The sequence below is a fragment of the Cyprinus carpio genome, chromosome B18, assembly GCF_018340385.1.
Source record: "Cyprinus carpio isolate SPL01 chromosome B18, ASM1834038v1, whole genome shotgun sequence".
NCBI lineage: Eukaryota > Metazoa > Chordata > Actinopteri > Cypriniformes > Cyprinidae > Cyprinus > Cyprinus carpio.
In genome coordinates this window covers 19,771,445-19,789,540 of record NC_056614.1, presented here as the reverse complement: position 1 = coordinate 19,789,540, position 18,096 = coordinate 19,771,445, and the positions used below count along the sequence as shown (strand labels likewise).

Here is an 18,096-nt window from a genome sequence, read left to right as displayed (position 1 = left end):
TGTAGAGAAAAAAAGAAAGAAAAGAAAAACTTGCCTTTGCAACTAACTGAAAATTTAGGCTGAAGTACTAAAATGACTTGGAAAAAAACTAATAAATATTAAATTTATATAGAAATAAATATTTAAAAACAATTTAAACTGACAAAAGTAAATGATAAAAATGAATAATACAAACTAAAATAAAAATACCCCCCCCCAAAGAGCTAATATATATATATATGATGTACAGTATAAATAATACTAAAATAACACTGCATGACATTGTGACATCTCAAGTTTTTTATATCTCCAGCACTTCACTCATTCATCACTTTGAAAAAGATTGAAATATTACAATACTAAATTATTACCTTATTCATATACCATTGCATTTATTGCATTGGCAAAATCAACGCAAAATATAAGGCATTTCAAAGAGTCAATTGAAGGTATAAGAAATAATTCTAAACAATATAACCATTTTTCTTTGTTTTGTTTTTTTTCCCAGTTATTTAATACATATGCCAATATTGGCACATTTAATTAAAATTTTAATCCAAGTCTTTTTGTGTTTATCTCAGTATCGGTTTTTTTTTTTTTTTTTTTTTTTTGTAATTCACAGAGTCATACCTCAAGTGTCACTTCAAAGCAATAATTCTGAAATGTCAAACAAATATTATAATATATGCTGTATTTTCTTTGTTTATTTAAACGTATGCCAGTTAAAAGCTATGAGCTCATGTCCTTTTATTTTGAAAAAGCAGTAATTACGTCACTAGGGGGTTGTTGCGGATGACCGACAGACTCGCGCGATTGTTTTGGCAGGATGGCCGCTCCTGTCAGTGACAGCAATCAGAGACCGCTGCAGAATGCCATGAGACTTGTAAAAGTGGCCATTCAGTTAGATACCGGCAACAGACACAAGGTACAGATGTTTAAATATTTAAGCCTGCCCTGTTCAGTCCAGATATGGTCATATTTAGCCAACAAATGCATGCGAGAGTGACGTCATTTATCAGCGTAAACATTGATCGAAGCCGATGATCACGAGAACCCTAATGATTTCCCCTGTTTTTATACACAAAAATGCGGCTCCAATCGATCGCGAACAAAATATAAACTTTATTATAAAATCATATAAAATAAAATCATATCAACGGTCATATGGAGAGTTTCGTCTGGCGTTAGGGTGTGTTTAAAGATTAATCAGGGCTAGTTTGAGTTCATGTTGTGAAAACACTGATTCAGTGCAGATTTAGATGAAACATTTTGTTGAGAAATCATGTTGTGTTTCTCTTTTTTTTTTTTTTTTTTTGGATACACCAGAACAGGATATCTAACAAAGACTTCAACGTAACTCTATGGCACTGTGTTGCAGAACACATCCAATAAAATCTCCCTGCCACCCACTATGATTATTTATTTTCTTTTATAGGAGGCGTACTGTGAATATTTGAGAAGTATCAACTACATCTCTCATGCTCTGCTTGAAGATGCCACATCTAAACGTAAGTTATTCATCATACTTAATTAAGAAATGACTTCAACCTTTCTATTCAAATGTGATGTGTGCTTTCAGGCTTCACAGGCTATTTCACAATGCAGTTTATTTCCTCTGCCTTAGTCATTGTCATGTGGTGTAAACTGGCTTCCTATTTCAAGAGGGAACTTTTAAGGAAGAGATTGTATGTGCTAATGTGTCACAAATTTGTGTGCTTCATCATGACATCAAAGTTAATTTAATTGACAAGACACAGGGTTCAAATGTAGCTTAACTTTTGTAGATTGCATTAAATGATTATTAAAGCCCTATTAAGATAAGGCTAGATATCACCTTTGTTCAACTTCTCAGGCTTATGTTAAGTTTGCCTGGTTGATTAGGCAGGAGTAACTCCACTGTCCTACTGTACATTTAAAGTTCTGTTTTTATGGACTGAATGTGATATATGACTCTTATGCACTTCTCCTTGCAGAGGAGGGAGAGATGGAGTCGGTGGAATTGGAGAAGATGGTGAAACTAGTAGAGCAATGTTTAGAGAGGGTTAAATCATGCATCATAAGGAAGTCCCCAACAAATGTCATTTCCTCCACTTCTCTGTCCGCTTCCCAACAGACCGCCTTTCCAGCTATTAATGCAACAAATCATTCCAAAATGGCAGGTGAGCTTTTATTTTCTTTATTCAGGGTTTTCAATAAGGGTGTCTATGAAGTTGCTACTTGTATGTATTAAACATAATGACATTTCTTTAAAAATATTATTTCTACACTACCATTCAAACGTTTGGAATAATAAAGTTTTTAATGGTTTGAACAAAGTCACTTATATTCACCAAGGCTGCATTTACTTAATCAAAATACAGTATATATAAAAAAAAAAACGGTAATATTGTAAAATATTATTTACATTTAAAATAACAGTTTTTATTTTAATAGATTTTAAAATGTAATTTAGTCTTGTGATGACAAAGCTGAATTTTCAGCAGTGTTCAGTGTCACATGATCATTCAGAAACCATTCTAATATGCTTAATTATTAATAATTGGTGCTTAATTATAATGGTTGGAAACAATTTTTATTTCTTAATATTTTTGTGAAAACCATGATACGTTTTTTTTTTCTTTTTTCAGGATTCTTTGATGAACAGCACTTATTTGAATTAGAAATCTTTTATAATGTCTTACTGTCAGTTTTGAACAATTTAATGCATCCCTGCAAGATAAAATTAATAATTATTAAAAAAAAATTAACTTTTCACGTCTTAAACTTTTGAATGGTAGTGTATCTCAGTTTACACAAAACTCCTCTTCCTGTAGATACACCTAATGCATCTGCACTGGTTTCTGAGACCAAAAGTAAAGCGCAACCCACCAGACATCGCAGAGTCCTCTCTGAGGGAGGGGAGACTGACTCCCCCTTCCTGCCACCTGAAGTCTTCCAGAAGCTTCAGTCAATGGATTTACAAGACAACCGAAAGTAAGTCTGTGAGATATAGAGTTTCATAACCACTGTATACATAACAGTAGGATGTGGGAGAACCTACATAATGATGGGAACAGAGTCCCAATATACATTGATCATTCACATCTGGTTCCCAAAATATAGTGTGATATACAAAGACATACAAGATAACAAACAAAAACAAGATTAAATAACACTGAAAACTGTACATTACTATTATATAATTCTATAGGCTAATAAATAATGTTTCATAAATTATGTCTCGCCATCTCAGAGCTCTACATTAAATAAAAGTGTTATAATTCACTGTAACTTGCTCCATAATGAATACCCTTGTTTTATTAAATTAGATTCTCAAAGAACAATATGCTTGGTTTAACACGATACAGAATACCCTCTGTCAAATACTTGAAAACTGAAAATGAGGTTTCATTTTTAATGGATATTATTCAAATAATGTTAAGACAGCAAAAATCAATAATGTCAACAAGTTTCTGGATGATGCTTTCGCAGGAAAAAGAGACCAAGACAAAAAAAAAGTAAAAATGCAAGCTTTTGCTTTGAAATTACTAAACAAAAATTGTTGTAAATAATTTACTATATTAAAGAAAAAACCTAGAAATCTAGTCTATAACCTTTAATATTTGGTTGTTCATCACTGGATTTTTTTTTTAAATAAAGGTTCACATGATGCTCCACGTTTCACACAATTAGTAACATGCACTTCCACTGACCGCTGACCCAGTCAGCTGATCTTTCAAGGCTATCAGTTTTGTGATAGAGAACAAATCTATTCTGCATCCATATGAAGAATGTTAATAGGACATCATGTTTTTCTAGTCTCACTGTCCCTAATGCACAGTATGTACACAATAAGAAGTCTTGTATGTGTGTGACAGGGAATTAACGCCTATTGAGGAAGCATCACGTCTCAACCAGAAACTTAAGGCTAATTATGAGGCTCGGTTGGCAAGACTTACCCCTGGTCAGGCCACACAAAAAACCTCATTGGTAAGTCTGGAAGAAATTAGTATGCTTATGTATGCTTACTGTAGGAAAATAATAAATTAATGCATATTTTTTTAAAATATGCATATAAAATGAAAGCCCTAAAAAACATTTTGAGGTACTTAAGTACGTTTTATTAGCATTCTGCTGTACTTTTTTACACTTCCCCTTTTTCCAGGTTGCATATTTATCTCCATAATTGTATTCCATAATCGTATTTTTTTTATTATTTGTTAACATATTATGATGAAAAAAGTATTTGCAAAAAAAATAATAAAAAATACAAATTAAAAAATGAAAAAGAAAGAGACAACAAAAGGCAATAAAAAATATTTCACTTTGTGATTATTTCCACCTTTTGTTTCAGAGCTTTCATAATATGTATAAAATTGCATATGTGTGTGGAAAATCCGTAAACAATGACCTTATTCTTCGACCCAATTTCAGATGTTTACGCACGTGATCTGTTACCTTTTGCGCGCATGCGTAGAACACATCTAACGCCACACCTCCAGTTTTAAATGGCTTTGCGCGATTCACTAAACTCATGTCCATGTGGTGCGACCGCTGCGACGCCTGCTGTGGTTTTGGGAGCCAGTCAGGGAATAGATAGGCCGTAAAGACAATTTATATTTAATAATTTGAGGTCGCTATCGCAGTACTTTCGTAGTTTTAATGAGCAATATCGCAGTTACTTCTACGGTAAGTTCTTTCGTTTAAATTTTGGTGGCGGGTCGAATTTAATGTTGTTCAGCGGGACACAAACAGTGTGTGCTGTCCAGTTCTCAAGAATGATCCGGAGACGCAGAGAAACGCCAGTGGATATCCGTTTATACTGGAAAAAAATCAAGACATTCTGGAAGGTTCGTGTTGACTTTATATGATAACGTTATATTATATATATATTTGCGTGGTGACAAAGCAAGATAACCGATGCCTCTCAAACGATTTACGTTTTAAATCCTTTTTTGGTTTGGGATAAAATCGTATAAATTTAAATGCAAACTGTACGTACTTGGGATGCAAAAAAAATAAAAAATAAAAAAAAATTCGGTTAATTAAAATGAATTTTTTCGATCGGAAAATCCATTGCGTAATATGATACAGTATATTAAAATATTTGAAGTTTGAAAATGATAATGTCATGCTGTCATATGGCCAATCTAATCTGCTTTTACTCAGCATTATGCATGCTGCTTTTTAACTTCATTATTTCATACACTACTTTTTGAATGTTTGACTTTTAATTCATTTGACACTACTTGATCATTTTAAATCCGTTAATGTGCAAATGTGTGATTTTACATTTAGGGAAGAACTGGTGGCCAGTTGAAGTAGTTGGTTTTCTGAATATTTAGTGTGCTGTCAGTTTGTTTAATTTCCTCTGTTAAAGCTGCAGTATTATGTGTTCAAAACTGTTTGCACTATCATGTAACTTTCTTCAGTTTTTTTTTTCTTCTTCTTCTAATGAGTAAATGTTAATAAAGTTGAAACTGAAATAATTATTTGTATAACACTGGTCTTTTTCTTTTTCTTATTATAGACCCTCTCACTCCAGAGGCAGATGATGGAGAATCTAAAAATAGCAAAAGCCAGGCAAGATGCAGTATCCTTCCTTAGTAGTTTCTTGAGGTGTGGCTTTGGTTCAGATTCTGGTTAAATCAGCCTGGAATTACATTTTAACAGGTGTTAAAATGTAGTCGTTTGTGAATCTGGTGGCCGTAATTGGATTGTTCTTCCAATCGTATCTGTTACGTCTATTTTCTTTTCATCATTCATTACTGTCAATTAAATATGCTGTTGTTGAGGTCATTACATAAGATCATCAATGGGTTTTTGATGTCTATTTTAAGTTCATCAATGTTTGACCTTTGAGATGTTTGTGTCACGACGAGTGTCTGGGAGCAAAAGTTTAGGTTTGGAAGGTTAACACCTCTGTGACCTCTGAAGTATTTAATGTAGCTTAAGTGAAATCTGATTGATTCTAAATTCATTCTTAAACATTCACCCAACACACTTAAAGTTTGGTTTTTCACACGTCCACATGTGAAAAACCAAACGTTAAGTGTGTTGGGTGAATGTTTAATCAATGTGCTTTGAGCAAGGTTTGCCTTCTGCTGATAGCTTTTTCTGAGTGTGGATGTTTGGGAATTTTCCTGAGCTCATGCAGCTTCAAAGAAAAATGGAGGAAAGGAGACTCAGGCTGCAGGAAGAAGCCAACAGGTGAGCCTTTTTGACCCATAAGCCATATGAAGATGTTTAGCTGGCTATTTATTTGCAAATGTAGTATTATGAGTTTTGCCTGTTTCATATTTGTTGTGTATTGTGCATGACATAATACCTTGGAATAGCAAAGGTATTATGTTAACACATTTAAGCTGTATAATGCGCAACAGTTTTTTTTGAGTTACACTGTGTTAATTTTTTGCTCATGCAATTGTGTGTTTTTGCAGGAGGTTTGCGACCTGTGGGACCATGACACCTGAGGAACAAGAGCAGCGGGTTCTGTATGCAAGTGTGCTTGAATATGAGCAAGATCATGTAAGTTTATGTATATTGTAGCTTTTTAAATCATATCTTTGTGTATTTTTGCAACTGCAAATTTAACTTGTATACCTACACTTTTGTTCAAAAGATTAATGTTCTAAAATATTTTTACAATTTAAAATGACTTCTCTATATTACTGTCTTTTTAAATATTTTTTCCCTGTAATGGTAAAGCTAAATTTTCTTCAGTTTCACATGATCCTTCAGAAATCATTCTAGCATGCAGAGTCAGTGCTTAAGAATTTTTTTTTATCATCATAGTAAACAGTTGTGCTGCTTTTTTCTCCAAGATTCTTTGATGAATAGAACAGCATTTATTTAAAATGGAAATCATTTGTATCATCATAAATGTCTTCACTTTCACTTTTGATCAGTGTAATGCATCCTTGCTGAATAAGTGTTAATTTCTTTAAAAAAAAAAATAATAATAAAAATCATACAGACTGAACATAAGTGTATGTATACAAATGTATAATTAAAGATTTTATTGGTTTAATCATAGGAATGGCCAAAAATTTGGAAAGCTAATCTGAAAAAGAATCCGAATGATCCAGTGCTGGTTTCAGGTCTTATCTCATGTCTTCTCAGGTAGGTCCATGCTGTCAGATCATCTATAAGCATAAGTGTTTCTTCCATATCTTGTCATCTGGTTCTTTTCTTTTCCAATCCCAGCTACCCAGACCATCCAGTAATGAAGTTGCTGAAGAGGCTTCAGTATCGGGTGTATAACAGACTGTATCCTATAGTTAGCCAGGGTGTTCCTCTGAGCACAGCACCTGGTCGCTCACTGCCCTTAAAGCCCTCGCGCAGCGCCCAAAGCCTGCTCCTGTCCGACAGTTTTATCTCTCCGCAGCAGCAGCAGAGCCCGCTCAAATCTGCTATGACACACAGCTTATCTGATGCCTCCATCTCCCTTTCCCCATCCCACGACCTCAACGCCAATGACACAAAGTCTGAGACCGACATGGACGAGGCCTCACCTCTGATCTCCACAGATAGGGAGAACTCTTTTGAGGATCTAGAGAAGTTTCTTACTCAGCTGGACTGGGTTTCTTCTCAAAGTGGTGATGATACGGACTCTGATGTGACCTTTGACACAACACATATAGACCTCAAATCTCATCTTAATCATCTTGAGGAGCGTGCTTTGAAGGAACATTTGAAGGCCATCGTCAAAGACATCCACAATGCTATCGGTAAGTAAGTGTTTGTTCTTGTGTGATTGAGTGCAACATGTGAGTTCAGCATTTTTAGAAATCCCCTGTTATAGCCAGTGGGATCTGTATGGTTGTATCATGTGTTTAAACTGCGTCAGGGTGTAACCAACGACTGAGCATCATAATCCACCATAAACCTGTTTGTAAAAAGGTCCTTTTATGAAACGGGCTAGTTGGCTGATTGTCTATGGTAAATGGATTTATCTTTGTGTGAAACAGATCGCCTGCTGTCTCTGTGTCTTCTCTCTTTTGAATGTCTCAACACCGCAAATTCTAAGGACCAATGTGTGGCGAGTATAGAGGAAGTCTTCTTCACCCCTATTTGGTGCCCTCTTTTGGCGCTTTTTAGGTAAGTCACAAAATAATTGTTGGACGTTTGAGTTTTTTGTCTTTAAATAAATTTGTGTGTGTGTATGTTTTTGAAAAGTCTCACCAAATCTGTTTTACTTGATTAAATACAGTAATATTGTTTTAATATAGTCCTTTAACAATTTAAAATAACTTTCATATTTTAAAATGTAATTAATTCCTGTGATGGCAAGGCTGAATTTTCAGCAGCCATTGCTCCAGTGTCACATGATCCTTTAGAAATCATTCTAATATGGTGATTTGCTGCACAGGCACATTTCTTAAAAAAAAACATTAAAAAAAACAGTTGTGCTGCTTAATGTTTTCGTGGAAATAAATAGATGAATAGCATTTATTTGAAATAGAATCTGATGTAACATTATAAATGTCTTTACTGTAACTTTTGATCAGTTAAATGCATTCTTAATAAAAATATTAATTTCTAACTTATTTAATGACTAGTGTACAACAAGAATTAGGTTAATCTCCTGTTGCACAGATTTGGATTTAATTTTTTTGTTTATTAAACTTATGTGAAATAAATACAATATTTTAATTAAATAAATAATACAAAATGTATTTTTTTTTTCTCTTATTCAAAAATAGGATATTCAAATTACTACTTTGAATGGCAGAGTGAGCCAAGTCATGTTGAATCATATGAATTGTCTAGACACTGAGCAGTAGATGGCACTATTAATCTAAAATTCAGTAGTCCCAACTCATCTTGTCAATTTGTATCGTATGCATTATTCTTTAGTTAGAGCATGGCTGAAAATAACCATCGTTCCTTACAACTGCTCAGAAAATCATCAGAGCACTTTCTAAGATGCTGTATGGTTTAGCAAAATGCATGTCTTTTTTTTTTATTTTTTTTTTTATTTTTTTTTTTGATGCTTTAGGAAGGTGCATCGAGAACGGGAGCTGGCTGTTGAGAACAGCATGCGTCTTCATCGTAATGTTTCACCTTGTGATGTTGGTGTTCCATCTAAATTGTTCCCAAGAGACCCAGCTGTTCTGCATGGTTCCTATCCATACGAGTCAGCAGTGCAGGAGCTGAAGCTTCTGTGTAGAGACTATTGTCCTCAGAAGAAACTGGAGTGTATTGGTAAAAGCATAAATTGAAACCATAAACCTTTTCTGTGTCACTTTATTGCCTGTTTACACCTGGTCACTTCAAGTGTTTTCTATGATCAGATAACAGTGCCCTACAAAACGCTTTAGAGAGCTTTGGACTGAAATCCGATAACTCAACCACTTCAGGAGATGGTTTGGGATTTACACAAACCCTGTGTAAATGTTACTCCTCCCCCAAATGTAAAACGTGTGAAAGCGTGTTATAGGCTATATGACGTCATAGCCAGATATAACAGTGCTAATGCAACATGCATCGCTGCAGATGAGAAGTTGAATATTTCTTCAGCAAGTCGACATGCAAACTGCTCATAGTGAAAAATTAGTGAGACTAATTTCTTACGAATGCTGATGCCGTGCTCTCCCCTATTGTGGTCTGATCTTGAAATTAGCTGATGACGAATACAATGCAGCACATATGTTTTCGTTGACGTGAATTGTTAATTTTGCATCTGGATTTTTAAATTAAAGATTGGATTTATATCCTTTTTGTAGAGACACATTTATGTGGCCAAGTGTAAATGGAACCATTTTAATGAATCGGATAGATATTCGGTCACTAAAAACATATTAAGGTTTAAACGGGACCTTGGTGTCCAAACGGAATTGCAAAAATAAAATGTTTTCAAACAGGTTTACCAAACACACTCCCTTTTTTCAAAAAAAAAAAAAAAAAGCTTACAAATGGCTCATTTCTAGCCATCTCTGTATTAAGCTGGGATAGGATACAATTTTGTAACATTTTAGAAAATAATTTCTGCCACCTGAAAATCATGCTTTAATAATCATAATTATGAATTTAGAAGCCGTAATTGTGACTAGTAAGTTTTCTTAAAGACAAAAAATCTGATCGTCAAAAATAGACATAACTCAGTCATATTTATTAGATGCATAGCTGAAATAAAGACAGTATGTCATAATTTCTCAGATGAAAAGTCAAAATTATGACAGTGAAAATTGAGATTTGGAATAACTGATAAATGCAAAGTTGAGATTGAGAAAAATCTTAGTTTTGACAGTTGAAATTAAGATGACTTGATATTATAATTTTGACTTATGTCATGATTATTCCTTCATAAAAAGAAATGTGGTTCCTTACTTTTGCCTTTAAGTAAGGTGCTCATAAATGTAACCTTCTGGACATTGTTTGAAAATGTATTCCTTTTCTACCCCTAAAGGGTGCATATTAGTCTTTGTTGCATATTAATCTTAAACGGATAGTTCACCCAAAAATGACAATTCTGTCATTAATTACTCACCCTCATGTCGTTTCAAATCAGTAAGGCCTTCATTCATCTTTGGAACACAAATTAATGTATTTTTGATTAAATCCGAGAGCTTTCATACTCTCTCTAGACAGTAAAGTAATGACAGAATTTTAATTTTTGCGTGAACTATCCCTTTAAGAGTGCTTATAAATGCTAATATTTACCATTACAGTTTGAACAAACACCTATGTCCTGTCACACTTTTTAATTATTTACCTTAAATTGTTTATCATTACAGTGAGAACTCTACGAATCATCTGTGGCTGTGCTGAAGAGTACCGCCTCCTGCAAGAAAATGATCCTCCACCCAAATCAGCAGCAATGTGAGTATGCACAAGTCTAAACATAAAAAACTATTATGTTCCTGTGAAGCTCCATCCTTTCAAAAAAGTACAACGAGTCATGAAGGAACTTTGTTGGAGTTCAGAGTCCTAAGAGCAATCTCCTGCTTTGTCCGCTGGCCTTGTGTCAGACTTCATCAGACCTCACGGAGGCCAAAGCTCAGCAGGGGTTCTGTCTTGACCCTCTGGCCCCTGCGGGGCGCTCGGAGCTGACTTCCTCTCTAAGTGGGTCGCCCTGTCTGGAGCAGACTTTGGCCTTGATGCACTTTGAAAGAGGGTCTGAGTGTCAAATTGATCCAGTAATGCTAACCAAAAGTGAGCCTTATCTATTGCAGATAGAGACTTGCGGCTCTGCTTATGTTCTAGTTGATGAGATGTTCGCACAGCTTCTGGCCAGCTCTTCTAATTTGAATTCTGGATTTACAGCATGAACGGGTGTGTTCAACCAGAGTAAAATCCTGATGACACGCATTTTCTTATATGTGGGTTTATTCAGGTTTATCGGAGTGAATGTACTTGGCTCAGCTTCCCCTGTGGTAATTCTCCCACAGACCTCAGCGCCTGCTCCACTCTTCTGGAAAACATCTTAAATTTCCTCCCGTCTCCGCTGCAATCTTGACGGTTTAAGTGCGAGCTCACGCTAGCGTTCTGCGCTGGGAGATTATGTGGGCCGTTCTGATGCCTGTAACCTTTTGGCCCTGCCACACCCATCAACACAAGCTGCCTGTTCATCTTTCTCTCTTGATTCCGTGCTTCATTCTAGGAAGCCAGGGTAGAATGAACACTTCAGTGTCATATCTACATGTCTCTTAGCATCACAGTTTGCAGAGCGGTGGCTCGCTGGTGACGCACATGCTCAGCGGTTTGGTGCCTCATGATGACTGATGGTAGATGCTTGTTTAAGCACTTGCAAAACTTGTACAATGACTCACAATTGTGTTTTTCTCTTAAGAAAGAACATTTAGCTGATGTGAAATCTGTAGAAATGTATCAACTGGTGCAGATTGTTAAACTGTTTATACTATTCAACATATCTGTGGTGACTTAATTTAAAACCAGGGGCAAAGCAGGCTGTGTTGCAGGCAGAAGTGTCCAGTGCAGACCGTCTTGTCACAAGTATCTTCTTTGCATCAATCATATTTGTATATAGGACAGCTCAACTATGGCACAAATCACATTTACATTTAATCGTTTAGCAGACTCTTTATCCAAATGAGAACAAAAGAGGAATAAAATGTAAATGCTGTGACAAGTCTAACAAGGGTTTTTTATTTGTTTATTTTTTATAATAAAAGGAAAAACAAAAAGATAGAAAAAGAATAGAAAAACAGGGAATGCCAATGTTGGAGGGTCATTTTTTTAATAATAAATAAAAAGGAAACTAGTAGAATAAAAATAGAAAAAAAGAGTACAATTGTTAGAGGGTCAAGGGTTTTTTATTATTATTATTTTGGTCAGTATTGAAATCATTAACACAATTTTGATATTAAGTTTGGGCTTCTAAAGAGGAACATAATTGCACCGCTGTGAAGGAAGGTAAGCATGAATGCGGTGCAGTCGTTTACCTCAGTTATTTTGTTTTAATTATTGGAAGCAAAAATTTTAATTGACAAGAAATGTATGAATTCCCAATCCCTAAATTTGTTTTTAAAAGTAATTTAATAATAGTAATTGTTGTTGTTAGAATTTCTTAATTTCTGCAGTTAAATTATATTTGAATATGTATTTTATATTTATTAATTTGTTGAAATAATATACATTTATTTCATTTAATTATCAATACAATCTAGTTAAAGCTTCCCTTTCTTTTTTGGAAAGCCATATTGTAATATAATTAATTTTGCAATTAGATGGTTTGGTCATACTGCCCAACCTTAATTTTCGTATATTTGTTTATTCTTACCAGAACAATGTACAGTTGCTTTCCAAATCCAACGGTTTTGGTTCGTTAGCATTGTTTGGGTGTTTTCAGTCCCGTGCTTGAACTTTGGTTTAAAAATGATTATGCTATAAAGGCATCAGCGATCCGAAAGGAAATGTGTCATTGTGAGACTTGTCCTGATTTTGCCCTGGTAGCAAAGCCCAGGCGCATTCTGCCTTTGTTTTGCTTTTAAGTTTGTGTTTGGTTGTGAGGGAGAATGAATGTCCTCATGCATGCATGAACATGAACAATTTAGCCATTCTCACCATTTTTTTCGGTTGTTCTGTTCCATTGTCTCTCCTCTTTCTCACTCGCTCACTTTCTTCTCCTCCTTTCTGGATTACGTTCACTCGCACTTAAACTTTTATTGCTGTTTCCTTCTGCACAGCAGTCATTTCCTCTGTCTGTCCATCTTTGTATTAATCTTTTGTCTTTTCCCTAGAGGGGGCATATTGGTCTATAATACGTCTTTGTTTCTCATTTCTTACAAAGCTCATGCATGTGGCCTTTTTTATTTTTTATTTTTTGCTGCAACACATTTCACTATCATCATCACCCTTCAAGTTCACATTGCTAAACTCAGTCAAATTTTGCCCTTGCTGAAAAAGCTCTTCAGCATATGCTCAGATTTTGCATAATTTGACATACAGGCTTGAACAAGCTAACTGCCACGTCATCCCAGCACGCCTTGTATGAGCGTTATTTTGATAGCAGCAGAAACTGTTTTGGAACAGAGGTGATGATGGTATGCAGAGCTATTCTCACCTGTATGAAACATATCAGGTGTCCTGCAGTCCGGCAGGAAAGGGGACACCCAGCTATTTTCTCACGCAAACGTCCCTCCGGCGCACGAATCATGAAGTTTATCTGTTCTTCCTGAGAATAGCTTATCCTGCCAATAAATTTAATTGGATTTGTTTGGTTACTTCTAATATTTTGCTTTTTATTTCTTCCCATTTTGTCTTTCTCAGTGGTGCCGATGACCTGTTGCCCATCCTGGCGTTCGTGGCTTTACGCAGTGAAACGCCTCAGCTGGTGTCTGAATGTGCTGCATTGGAAGAGTTCATTCACGAGGGGTGCGTCTTCAATATAAAGTGCTGTGTAATTTTTTTTTCTATTCTCTGCAAGGATGAACTGAAAATGAGCCATGGGTAGTTGTGAAGAACCAAAATATAAACCCAACACTCCATACTCCACCGCGCAAATTCATCATCTTTTGTAAAGTCAATCTCTTTTTACATTTAGATGTTATAAAGAATGACGTGACCATTAGCATGTGATATCAGTGGCAAGCATCCACAGAAGGGTCAGTGGGAAAATCTTTTTTTAATGCTTTTTAAAGAAGTCGCTTGTGAAATGTTACAATTTTAAAATAACTTTATTTTACTATGTTTTAAAACGTAATTTAGTCCTGTGATGGCAAATCTAAATTTTCAGCAGCCATTACTCTTGTCTCAAAAAATATTACTTATCAATGTTGTGCTGCTTATGATACTTTTAAATGGGATCCAGTTCTTGGTTTCATGCCAAGTCTAAAGCTATCAGATAAAAAAGTAAACCCAAAAATTGTAAAAGGTTGTCCGGTTGATACCTATATGGTTGTCAGTTAAATGTTATTGTAATAATGGGTTAAAGATCTGCAATTCCAGCCTGTCTAAATATTATGCAATAGAAAATGGCATATCTCAGACAGCCTCTAAAACCCATCGACAGTCTGTCAAATTTTTGGCATCAGTTGTTGAAAATGTTGGGGTAGATGATGCTGTTTGGAAATTTGGCTTGCCATATACTTTTAAGAGCCAGTCTCGCTGACATTTGGGCATGTATCAAGTATCGACAGAACACGACCTCACTTGTTTCCAATAATCGAAATGATGTCTCAGATTTTGTGCATAAATGTCAGCTAGAAAAATACCCTCCAGTCTAAACATGTTGGAATAAACCCATAAGCAAATATTACAGTTCATATTGGTGATAAGAGTTCAACCTTGATGCCATCTTTCATGTTTTTTTTGAGCAGAAGATATCACAACAGTGAGATCTCAGTTCGTTTAGGTGACTGCTTGACCTGTTTCCTGAGCAGTGCTATGGGTATTCATGTCACCCCTCCTGCGCTGTACTCTTGCGTGTCTACTCAGACCACAGCCCTGAGCTCTGTTTATCAGTATAAAACTGGACGTTTTTACAGGCTGGTTAGATTGGCACTTAACAAGGAATTTTGGGGATATTCTGGTTTGGGTTTTTCTCTCCCTATAAAAATACAAATAAAATCTCTTTAGATGTTTATGCTGCTCGGTGGCTTGGAACTGAGGGTGAAACTCTTTGCAGCATGTGAGGAAAGCTGTGATAGGAAGTGTACTCATTCTCAGGCACAGTTAACAGGTTTCCCTTCATTTTTGACTATATGCATGTCTTAGACTGTTTAAAAGGAATAGCTCACCAAAAAAAAGTACTTTTTTTTTTTTTCTTCTATTCACCAACTGTTCTTAGTGGCAGGATTCAAAATGATCAAAAGCTACTTTAAAAAATGGTCCATCTCTCAGGCCATCTGAGATATAAAAATGTGTTTCTTCATCTGAAAGAGAAATCTTGCATTGCATCACTTCCTCACCAATGGATCCTCTGCAGTGAATGGGTGCCGTCAGAACGAGATTTCAAACAGCTGATTAAAAAATCACAATAATCCACAAGTGAACCACATGTCTCCAGTCAGTCAATCAGTTAATGTCTTGTGAAGTGAAAAGCTGCGTATCCATGACATTTTCAACTTCAAACCATTTCTGCTGTCTAAAATATGAGTCCTTTATACATAATATTGCTATTTCCAGTGAAAAGGTAATCTCGTCTGAATCGGGAGAGAGATATCAGATCAGGCATGTAGCAGAAGCAACAGTTTAAAGGTAAAACACCTCAATGTATATATTTCTTCCAAATGCACAGCTTTTCACTTCCCAAGATGTTAATTGATGGACTAGAGTCTTGTGGGTTATTGTATTTGTATTGTTTTTACTCTGACGGCACCCATTCACTACACTGGTGAGCAAGAAGTGTAAGGCTGAATTTGTCCAAATCTGTTCTGATAAGGAAACAAACTTATCCACATCTTGGATGACCTGAGCGTGAGTAAATTGTCAGAAAATTTTCATTTTTAGATGAACTATCGCTTTAAATCATATGAGAGATTTTTGTCATTTATACAAATGTAAGCATTTTTTGATAATCTGCATCTCAAACAGGTCTCAAATCAAATATGACTTTATGGCACGGGTTTAAAATGACCTGAGGGTGAAAATGATGATTGTGTTAGAGCAAACTTGGTTTAATGAACAGAGTGATCTGTCTCATACTGTCTTTCTTTCATTTCTCCCTTACTTTCTGTTCTCTCATCACATTCCCTAACATGTTACACACTGGCTCTTGGCTTCAGCTTGATCTCGTGTCTTAGTCTCATTAGCAGATGGGTTCACTTGAAGTTGACCCTCACTGGAAGAGATCTTGTTTTCCCTTGTGAGCAGAAGCGCTAATGAAGTGTTTATTTATGTCTACAGGTATCTGATCGGAGAGGAAGGGTACTGCCTGACGTCAATGCAGAGTGCGCTGACCTACGTTGAGTCATTGCTCTTGGGTGGGGCTCCACCCCCCGGCTGCCAAAGCCACCTGACGTAGGTAAAGCCAATCATATCATCTCAAGTTTATACTCTGATACACACAGACTCAAAACCAAGTCAGCTACCTACATGCAGGCTACATAGATTACCATCCCAATTTATAATTTTATGAAATCATTTCCTTCTTTCTTTCTTTCTCTTTTCTGTCTTCCATTTGTTCTTTCTTTGTCTTTCATTCTTTTCATTCTTTCTTCCTGTCTTTCGTTCTTTTCTTTCTTTTTTCTTTTCATTTTCATTCTGTCTGCATTCTTTCGTTTTCTTTCTTTCTTTCTTTCTTTCTTTTTCTTATTACATTAACCAAAAAAAAAAAAAAAAACTATTTCAAAGGACGTTCTTTTCAACTTTCTATTTATCTGAAAATACCAACAAAAAAAAAACTCAGTTTTTACAAAAATATTTAGCGGAATTTTTTTAATGTGAAATGTTTCTTGAGCACCAAACCAGCATATTAGATTAATTTCTGAATTAATATTAAATTCTGAATGATCATGTGACACTGAAGACTGGAGTAATGGCTGCTAAAAATTCAGCTTTGTCTTAAAACGATTAGTTTGCATTGAAATGGAAAAGTTATTTTAAATTATAATATTTTACAATATTATGGTTTTAACTGTATTTGTGATCGAATAAATGCAGACTTGGTGAGCATAAGAGACTTCTTAAAAAAAAAAAAAAAAAAAAAAACCTTTAAAAAAAATCATTATTGCCTTAATGCATTTGTGCCCTTCAAATGCTATTTTTCAGTTGAGTAAGGAATTGGTCATATGGTGGGTCAGGAAAAGATTTGAACTTGTTCCGCCTCATCAAAACTCCCTGTGACACAGTTATCCAATCTTATCCAAGTGTTTAACTTTGCAGAGTGCAGTGTCTGTACAGCTGTCACTTACGCTACGGCGTCCCATGTTGAAATGCGTTCCTCTTTCGTCATCCATCACTGAACAGCTTAAATGAAACAAATAGAATGGGAGGGGCTGGGCGGTACCCATGGATCACAGCCAGATGTGCTGCTCTTACCTTGATGGATAAATTACATTGACCTTGCTGAACTTTGAACTTCACTTCTTGAAGTGAAATGTTGCTGTTTGTTTTTGCCCACAGGGTGAAGTTTTTATTTAAGGTCATGTTACTGAAATAATGATAGTCTACGGTGGCTTAAGGTCTAATTAGATTACCCAATGGAGACTGTTAAACATGCCAAAACGTCACACAAACTTCTAGCATCTGCCAGAAGGATGCAGAACACTTTCATTTGCTCTTGCTTCATTAACAGTCTCTGCTCTTAGAGTAGCTGGCTGGCTTACATGGTTCTTGTTCATCCAGTTTAATTAGTCGTTTGTGTTTTGGTTCTAGGTGCCTTAGCTGAAGAAAAGATCTCATTGTGTTTGACAGTCCTCAGGAGTTGGTCTAGCTCCTCTGCTCAGCCTGTTCAAGTCCCAAATCAGGCCAGACTTCAGTTCTGTTCAAATCTTTCCCACCTACTGCTTTTGAAGGGACTGGAGAAGGTTATTCGCTGTGTTTGGGTACTACAGGGTTCATCCGAATGTGGTTAGAAGTAAGATCAGTATTTTAGACAAAGCAAAAAAAAAAAAACATTTATATGAGACTGAATGGGATGAAATGAGCCAGGTGTTAGAAAAGGATTTGTGGAAAGGATAGTTAAAAATGTTTTTATATATATATATATATATATATATATATATATATATA

The 18,096-nt window shown here is 35.5% G+C and overlaps 1 protein-coding gene across 3 annotated transcripts; it reads left to right on the top strand.

Annotated features, from left to right (window-relative positions):
- The first annotated feature begins 750 nt into the window (after positions 1–750).
- LOC109109050 (VPS9 domain-containing protein 1-like) lies at positions 751–17,984 on the top strand. 3 transcript variants are annotated; one of them, XM_042744272.1, is made up of 16 exons: positions 751–904; positions 1,415–1,487; positions 1,953–2,138; positions 2,793–2,952; positions 3,837–3,948; positions 5,489–5,551; positions 6,116–6,168; positions 6,399–6,486; positions 6,995–7,080; positions 7,165–7,688; positions 7,929–8,058; positions 8,960–9,165; positions 10,698–10,782; positions 13,693–13,797; positions 16,270–16,383; positions 17,740–17,984. In XM_042744272.1, exons 1-16 carry the CDS (start codon positions 806–808, stop codon positions 17,750–17,752), a joined length of 2,097 nt encoding a protein of 698 aa, XP_042600206.1. In that variant the 5' UTR covers positions 751–805; the 3' UTR covers positions 17,753–17,984. The 3 variants fall into 3 exon arrangements, with proteins under 3 accessions (XP_042600206.1, XP_042600207.1, XP_042600209.1); XM_042744273.1 differs by having other exon boundaries at positions 16,270–16,387; XM_042744275.1 differs by lacking the exon at positions 17,740–17,984 and adding an exon at positions 13,967–14,027 and having other exon boundaries at positions 16,270–16,387.
- The last annotated feature ends 112 nt before the right edge of the window (positions 17,985–18,096 follow it).

Excerpts from the sequence above, each read along its gene's own strand:
- LOC109109050 (XM_042744272.1), top strand. The coding sequence starts at position 806 with ATGGCCGCTCCTGTCAGTGACAGCAATCAGAGACCGCTGCAGAATGCC. Across the intron at positions 905-1,414 it reads ATACCGGCAACAGACACAAG|GAGGCGTACTGTGAATATTT; the intron begins GTACAGATGTTT and ends TTTCTTTTATAG. Across the intron at positions 8,059-8,959 it reads CCTCTTTTGGCGCTTTTTAG|GAAGGTGCATCGAGAACGGG; the intron begins GTAAGTCACAAA and ends TTGATGCTTTAG.